Source organism: Ostrea edulis, chromosome 7 (genome assembly GCF_947568905.1).
Source record: "Ostrea edulis chromosome 7, xbOstEdul1.1, whole genome shotgun sequence".
Taxonomy (NCBI): domain Eukaryota; kingdom Metazoa; phylum Mollusca; class Bivalvia; order Ostreida; family Ostreidae; genus Ostrea; species Ostrea edulis.
Window position 1 is genome coordinate 28,582,743 of NC_079170.1, and position 9,342 is coordinate 28,592,084.

Here is a 9,342-nt window from a genome sequence, read left to right on the forward strand (position 1 = left end):
TATTACCATAAACTTTGTTGGAGTTTTTCCCATTGGTTATTGTAAAAAAAAATCTTTTTAAAAGTAAAATATTTCAAAAGTCTAAGTTATATATAGATAATCAATAGTATGTTTCAAAATTTTGAATCCAAGAGCAATAACTCTGAATCATTGAATCATTCATCTAGTTCATTGTGCGATTTGAAACTTTTATCAGATAGCAACGCAAGTATGGAGTTATATTAAATGACAGTATTAGTATGCTATTTCTATTACCAGTGCTGACGAACCTGAGATTTTATGTTATAAATGTATCACTCAGATCACATCGGTCGATTCCAGATGTAGAGTACCGGAATCTGCCAAAGTTTGCCGAATGAAAAATGTATCTGGAAGTAGTCCAGACCTGTGGCGTTTCTGACGAAAATTATAATTTGCGCAATAACCAAAGTTTACATTTTTATCATATGTATATGGATATTTTAAATAATATGCCGCTGTAGAACGAAATGTGACGGTGATACACAAGTATCCTAGTAAACTTGATAATAACCAAAGTGATTGAAAGTCATTTTTCGACGTATCAGCATATGATCGAATTCAGGAGCAAATTATTTTATACACACTTGCTGCTTTTTCATTTAATTCTTATTTGTATTTTTCAGAGCAACATGTACAGGGAGAAAGGTAAATACAAGTATTGGAGGGGGTGGTGACGTAATGCTTTGAGAATTTATTCTTAACTTTGAACATGAATTCAGTCAATTAATATATCATTGTTACTAGAAGATAAATACTAATACGTTCCACTGAACCGGGTTTAGTTTTGAACTGATCAGGAGGACTTTCCATTTATTATACTCAAAGCAGATTTTTTACGAAACCTGGTTTCAACTATTATTCATTTAGTCCATACAAAGCCAGAACTATTTACTCAATTGACACAATTTAGATGGTTAGTGATTAAGCGCAGTACTGGTCCCCGTAGCTCAATGGTAGAGCATTCGCTTCGTGAACGGGAGGTCGTCAGTGAGTTCCGCTCGTGCCAAGGCTACGTCAAACCTAGGTAAATGTAGTAAATGCTCCTTCGCTAAATGCATGGCACCTAAAAATAAATCACGGATCTTTTGAGTATGACGTTAAAGAACCCTAAATGCTACAGCCCTGAGTGCTAAGCATAGGTATAAATTTGTCATACGTCACCTACACGCTTACCTGATCAAGATATAGCATTCGTGGAGGATGTGACCGGCCGACAGGAGATGCTTACTCCTCCTAGGTACCTTATCCCACCGCTGGTATATCCAGGGGTCCGTTTTTGTCCAACTCTCTATTTTGTATTGCTAATATGAGTGAAAAATTATCAACAGGAAGTAATAGAAAAAAATTATAAACAACGAAGTGAGACTGCTACGACAGATTAGTTGATAAAGTGGTCGCTTCCTGTATCACAAACAGTCCGGATGTAGTCCGCCGCAGATATGTTTGATTAAAACGTGTATTTGCTTCTTCTTTGCCAAGCGCTTGCAGTTGACATTTTAAGTGACAGTCGCAGGTCCTTAAAAGCCGAGATTTCCTGTCATGCTAAGCGTTGGTACGATAAAGAACCCCCACTGCTAAAATGATCCAGAGTGGCTAACATAGGTCAAGATGTGTGGCATTTCGCCAGACGGTGGTGACGTCTTTAGTGACTGAAATATTATCAAATGGGCATCAAACTCTAAAACAAATCAAACGACTAATCTCGCTTGGATACACATTGGCAACAGCAGTATGTTGTGGTAGAAATGTGTACTGATTGTTGATTGTTTGTTTGGTTTTACATTTCGTCGAGAATTTTTCTCTCATACCTAAACATCACCAGTTATAGGTGAAGTACCTATGCTTAGCAGCCAGGGCCAGAGTAGTAAAAGTTCTTTCGCATACCCCTGCAGAGACTTGGGATCTCCGATTTTATGGTCATTTCCGAAAGACCCGTGATTCTCACTTCTAAATGCCGGTGTTTGGCGAAAAAGTAAGCACTACCTATGCGTCGAAAGTTTGATGAGGTCAAGCCAAGAGCGGGGCTCGAACTCAAAGCCTCTCGGTTACGATTTTTGTTTGAGCTATTTTATCATGAACGTACAATATTATGTGTACTTGCACTTTTGGTGTTTGCATGATGTCTGATAATCGGCCTTTAGTCAATAAATGAAGGCAGTGATAAAAATTTGTACCCATCGCGTGTGGTTGAAAGTATGTTTTGCGTCTCACTGTGCGTAAGAGTTCCACAAAGACAAAGATCTATTCTACAACTCGGAAATTGCGTATTGGGCGGGCAACAACACAAACAAATCATATTTCTGTTTACAAATTCTAACGACACTTCACATTTAAAACATGTACTCTTCCTTTGTAGCGAACCAGATTTACTTCAGAATTGCTTCCAAATAACTATTTCATAATCAAATCAATAACGGAAAATAGGAATTAGATTAGTAAAAATAATTAACTAGTATTTATAGTTAAATTAGCTTCAACCCATCACCCATGGTTTGTAAACTGAGGTCAAGATCTATTATATAGCTTTGCTTTGTTTTATAATCTAGTAAAATGCAGAATGCAAATATGACAAATGGTTTTCAAGCCAACTGCAGTACTATTGTAAGATTTTGACAGGACAAAATCCTGTAATTTATGTATGGTAACTTAACCAGACCAAATCTTTGCTTATGGGCCTTTGGTAATTTGTTTTAATGAAATACAAACTATTGAATTTTGCTGATGAAATGGAATATTTATATCCTTCAGAATTGTGTATGAAGAATTAAAAGAGAGAGAAGCTGGAAATCAATACCAGGATCTCTCCATTAAAGGTTGTGTTTCGGTCTTACTTGGATTTGAAAACTTACATTTCATTACACTAATTTTCATAACAAGTGTTAAAATCTAATTATTTTTTCAATACAGGAAAAGAAGAAAGTAAAACGTAAGATAACTAGACGCTCTCTCTCTCTCTCTCTCTCTCTCTCTCTCTCTCTCTCTCTCTCTCTCTCTCTCTCTCCACTAGACCTCTTTTGCGATCCATTGTCATCCATCAGAGTTTTCCATTGCTCAAAATCTATCTACATGTTTAATAATAACCCAAATCAGTGTGTATCATCTTCTGGTGAGGGGAAACAATGATAATGTAAATGTTGTTTCCACATTTTTAATTTTGACCAAGGATAAGGACACTAGTAAATATAAGCGAAATATTTATTCTGTTTGCAACTTTATAATGAAGGGATATCAGAAGTTCACACTGATTTGAACTACGGATAACTCCGTTTACCTGATCAAAATATTGGGCTCACAGCGGGTGTGACCGGTCAACAAGGGATACTTACTCCTCCTAGGGAACTGATCCCACCTCCAGATCCAGGGGTCTGTGTTTGCCCAGCTATCTATTTTGTGTTCCTTATAGGAATTATGATACTGATTACTATTCGTTATCTTTACCTTTCATACTAAGGAAAATGGGCGTTGATACCCTGAATCAAAGTAATGAAGTGAAAAATAATTTTCATATCACAGATATTGCTATGCTCGAACCGTATGCAATGATCTGCATGGGCAAATAATTTGGTTAAGATCAAACTTGCTGGTATATTTTACCTATAATAATTGAAAGAGATACTTTAATTAGGTCATAAATTTGTAATGGAGAGACATTGAAATATCACATGAAACACACTGGTTGCTTATACCAGGTAGTGAGTCTTGGCCCTGAACATAAATGATTTGACCAAATGAAGGGCCCCTAAAAAATGATAGAAATACCTGTGAAATCAATCAGTGAAGGAAATGTTAGTACTGATCCTTAATTTTACCATTTGGTCGCTTGAAACACTTAAGCACTCGTATAATAACATTTTCTAGGCAAACTTATGAGAACATACAAGGATCCAATGCTGGCAATAAATACGAGGCAACTTCAACGGTTTCTAAAAAGCAAGGTAAGTCCAATTATATTTAGATGTTCTTGTGTTACTTTCTAACCACTGCTCAATATCGTGAGGGTATTAAAGACAACTACAATTTAAGATTGATTGACTGTTTTTGTCTATAATAGCTCTAAAACGTCATTGTTATTTCGGATTTCAAACATTTCGATTGAGCATCACTGAAGAGACATAATTTGTCGAAATGCGCATCTGGTGCATCAAAATTGGTACCGTATAAGTTTTACATTGATTGTTGTTTTACGTCCCACTCGAGAATTTTTCACTCATATTGAGACGTCACCATTACCGGTAAAGGACTGCAATATCTAGGCCTATCCTTGGCGCTTGTGGTCTTTCAGCAGGAAGGGATCTTCATTGTGCCACACCTGCTGTGACAGGGAACCTCGGTCTTTACAGTCTCCTCAGAAGGACCGCCCCATTTAGTTGCCTCTTGCGACAAGCAAGGAGTACTGGGAGTATATTCTAAATCGGATCCCCACGGGATTACAATTTAAGAAATGGTGATACATATCACAAAGCCTACTATGACGTCATAAAATTAGATTATGTTTATCCTGTTCTTCATTAATCTCGGTATGTGTTACGTATGGGGTTACCCAACGTGAAGGATTAATTCCAGGTTTGCCGAGGATATTTTTAAATAAGAGAATCAACCGAAGCATTCTCATTCGTTTGAAGCAAATTGAAATACATGCATGTTTGTTTTGTCCCTTGTATGTTGATATTTAGTCCTAATTTAAGTTTCGGGCTCTTCCTTTATGAAGGTATGTAGATTCTAGACGTCTTGAAGTCAATTAAAGTTGATGAGCCCCCTTTTCCAATTCAATCCGTGGTCTATCATATTCATACTTAGATGTTTTATTAAAAGTAGACATTAACGCCAAACTGACAACTCAACGTTATGACAAACGGGATGATTTCGGTTTCTCCATCGTCAACTTCCCATATCTATGTAGCAATATTCCATTATCACCTGCATAATTATGGTGTTTGTATAATAATAATAATAATAAAGCCTTTATTTATCCAGGATTACATATTTAGCGATAACGCTAGTTTTCAATATGGTCCTGCATATAACATACATACAGACAGATTTTAGTAAAATAAACACAGATTAAAAGAGGTAGAATATAAACTTAAGAAATAATTATGAATGTAAGCTAAATAGGAACAAAATGAAGCTTAAAAAATATGGTGATGATCTCTAAGTTAATTTCTCTTAAAACACACAACACTTGTTGAGTTTCTTATATTTTCACTCTAGGCATTCCACATTGTGTTCCCTGAAATGCTGAAAGATCGTCTAAAATATTCTGTTTTTGCCCTGGGTATATACAATATATTTGAATTATAATTTCTAGTTTGCCTCTGATACATATTTAAAACATTTAAATAATCTGGCATTAAACCATGTAAAACTTTATACACTAACATGACTTTTCTATAGACAAAGTGATCTGATAGAGGCAACCAGTTAAGTTCTGTAAACATGACGTTAGATGGTGTTTCAAAATTCCTGATGTTAAGAATTACCCTTGCAGCTCGTGTTTGCAATATGAAAAGCTTATTCACATTTTCAGCATTTCTTGGATTGCTCCATATAGTACAACAATATGTAAAATGTGGAAAAATCATAGTATTAAAAATCTTCAGCAGCGCATCGTTTTGACATAAAATATCTTATTCTTTTTAAAATGCCAATTCCCTTGGAAATCTTGTTCAAAAGTGATTCTATAGGACTTTTCCAGGACAAAGTTTCATCAATAATAATACCAAACAATTTTGACTCCTGAACACATTCTATGACATGGTTATTTATCACTAAATTTAATTTTCGATACTTTGATAATTTTTGTGCCGATCCAATAAGCATACATTGATATTTAGACAGGTTTAAGCTTAATTTATTTTCCTTAATCCACATAATACTGCGCTGAAGATCTTCACACATCTTTGACTCACTGTTTTCCACTGACTTATCTGTTACATCTTGTGAAGTATCGTCTGCATACATATTTACATAAGAATGTTTCAGTGCTTGTGGATAGTTATTAATATACAGGATAAAAAACAATGGGCCTAAAATAGAGCCTTGTGGAACTCCAATGGTTGCATTTTTTATCCGATAAATTGCCTTTCCAAATAACTCTCTGTGTACGATTTTTTAGATATGATTTAAACCATTCAAAAGTATCATTACATATGCCAAATGCCTTGAGTTTGTGTAATAAAACCTTGTGATTGATAGTGTCAAATGCTTTCCGTAAGTCTATAAAAAATACACCAGTAAGTTTACCTTCATCAATATTTTTAAACCATCTATCTACTAGAGAAATAAGAGTACTTTCACATGAGTGTTTTGGCCTAAAACCATATCTCTCAACTGATTCGATACGCAAGAGTTCGTTCTGCATACAGTCAGTTTTTAAATCGAGGCAAGCTACTGACAAACAAGTTAATGGTACAGGGGTTTCAACATTATCGATTGAAGTCAGCATTTCGCAAATTCTATGGTCGTTATAACGATCTAGTTCGTTAATACAACCTATCATTAAGTCAAATGCTGTCTGACGTGTTTAAGGGCTCACGGCGGGTGTGACCGGTCAAGAGGGGATACTTACTCCTCGTAGGCACCTAATCCCACCTCTGGTTTGTCCAGATCTGTCCAGGGGTCCGTGTTTGCCCAACTATCTATTTTGTATTGCTTGTTAGAGTTATGCGATTGATCTCTGTTCTTTATCTTCACCTTTCATACATGTATGTAAAATATGAATTTAAAGTAGATTTCAACTGACCATGTTAAATTACTTGCAATTTTTTCTCTCCAAATCATTTCCTTTTTCTTAGTAACAGTGAAAAGAAGACCCTTAAATAGTTACAAGTAATTATATATATTACCATGCAAAACTTTGAATATTTCGATATATCCTTGTATAGATCTTTCACCGCCTACTAGTCTGATCTAATGGGTGTTTAGTTTTCGATTAAGTTTTTAAAGCCTTACTCTATCAAGGATGTCAGAGAATAATATACCATTTCAAGAAATGTTGTAAATTTAATTCAACACCGAGATCCTGCTGTTATGAATTGAACATATATACTAAAATTGTGTTGTTTGTCTCTAATATACCCTAAATATGGAAAACTTTTCATACATTTCTTTCCCACAAATAATAGATTCTTTAAATGTTCTACGTGTAGTTATTAGTACAATAACAGTTCTATCTGCATCAAAAATATACAAATATGGCACAATTGAATTGTATTTCATGGTCATATTATTTATTTTGTACGTACAATTATTCTGGGATTATTTCCTCAGGTTAATATACTCGTACATGTAGTTGCTAAAAAGTGAATTCCTCAAAATCTAAACGGGGAAAAAAACTTCTACACTAATTAGAAGTGTTCATGTGTCAACAAGGGGTACCTATACCGCCCGTACTGTTTGTATGATATATCTCTATTGACTTTTTTTCCGAGGGTGTTTTTTTAATTGCATGTATCCCAAACGACCGTGCTTGTAAATTTTGAAGTCATGTAGGTATACTTGTAAATTGTTTATGTCGTTACAGTGCTAATTACTAGAATATCTATTTTCACATACATTGTATAAACTCGTGCATTAAGAAGTTGAATATCATATATAATAAGTAAAAACATAACTCATGTAGTATACTGAGATGACGCACCTATATTAATGATTTATGAAAAGTCAAGATATTATAAAATATTTTTTCTTCTACTTTTCCATCTATTCATATATCTGCACAATGTACCTTTTTGCTAATTTGTACGGAAATTCGTTAAGTCTCATTATATTAGTTTCATCTAATTTCATTTAGTGTCCTGCTCTAGTTTACTATTTCATGTCTACTACTTTCAAATGTCAGTCATCAGATTTATGATATTTTGAACTTTATTCTATTTTTTAAAAAAACCCAATCTATTCTTCACAATTCCTTTGCTCTGTGCTCTGGCAATAATTAATATCAATGAAATGTGAATTGATTTCACAGATGAGAGAGACCAGACGTACTACAACACCCGGATGGTAACGCCTACTGATGTGTACGTCAACACCTCATTTCAGAACTAGTCAATCAGACTTACTACAACACCCGGATGGTAACGCCTACTGATGTGTACGTCAACACCTCATTTCAGAACTAGTCGTAGGAAGTCCAAGCCACGTCATAGTCATGTGGTCTATCAGAAGATACTTACGATTTGTCATGTGTGTGTGTGTGTGTGTGTGTGTGTGTGTGTGTGTGGTGTGTGTGTGTGTGTGTGTGTGTGTGTGTGTGTGTGTGTGTGTGTGTGTGTGTGTGTGTGTGTGTGTGTGTGAAAATATACAAGAACAAAACACTTTTTAATGCACAAACTATAGTATCGTTCGAGGACATTATAAATGTGCATCTAATGCTATGGAGGAGTGGTTCCTTTTCTAATGTACCAAAGTTAGAACTTTTCAAGGCTATTCAATCTTTCCTTAATTAAAAAAAATTAAGTAGGTACTTTTTTATAATGAGAATATATGTACACTCTGTAAACACAAATAATATGCATGCATTGTGTTTCTTTGTATCCGTTGTAGATTTCTCATAATGTATTGCAATTTTATAAATCATTGTAATGAGAGAGGATTATTGTAATGAGAGAGGGCTATTGTAATGAGAGAGGGTTATTGTAATGAGAGAGGATTATTGTAATGAGAGAGGGCTATTGTAATGAGAGAGGATTATTGTAATGGGAGAGGGCTAGTGTAATGAGAGAGAATCATTGTAATGAGAGAGGGTTCTTGTAATGAGAGAGGATTATTGTAATGAGAGAGGGTTATTGTAATGAGAGGGTTATTGTAATGAGAGAGGGCTATTGTAATGAAAGAGGGTTATTGTAACGAGAGGGGGATGTTGTAATGAGAGAGGGTTATTGTAATGAGAGAGGGCTATTGTAACGAGAGAGGATTATTGTAATGAGAGAGGGCTATTGTAACGAGAAAGGATTATTGTAATGAGAGAGGGCTATTGTAATGAAAGAGGGTTATTGTAATGAGAGAGGGATATTGTAATGAGAGAGGGCTATTGTAATGAGAGAGGATTATTGTAATGAGAGAGGGTTATTGCAATGAGAGAGGGCTATTGTAACGAGAGAGGATTATTGTAATGAGAGAGGGTTATTGTAATGAGAGAGGGCTATTGTAATGAGAGAGGATTATTGTAATTTGAAGGGGATATCGCAATGAGAGAGGGCTATTGTAATGAGAGAGGGCTATTGTAATGAGAGAGGGCTATTGTAATGAGAGAGGGTTATTGTAATGAGAGAAGGCTATTGTAATGAGAGAGGGCTTTTGTAATGAGAGAGGGATAATGTA

The 9,342-nt window shown here is 35.1% G+C and overlaps 1 protein-coding gene across 1 annotated transcript in view; it reads left to right on the forward strand.

Moving 5' to 3' along the window:
- The window catches only part of LOC125656582 (neural cell adhesion molecule 1-like), a 44,291-nt gene extending 36,079 nt beyond the window's left edge, over positions 1-8,212 (forward strand). The window contains exons 11-15 of the mRNA XM_056143893.1: positions 645-666; positions 2,770-2,834; positions 2,929-2,947; positions 3,880-3,956; positions 7,988-8,212. Of these exons, the coding sequence (XP_055999868.1) occupies positions 645-666; positions 2,770-2,834; positions 2,929-2,947; positions 3,880-3,956; positions 7,988-8,067 (263 nt within the window). The 3' untranslated portion in view covers positions 8,068-8,212. The remainder of the gene's footprint in view (positions 1-644; positions 667-2,769; positions 2,835-2,928; positions 2,948-3,879; positions 3,957-7,987) is intronic.
- The last annotated feature ends 1,130 nt before the right edge of the window (positions 8,213-9,342 follow it).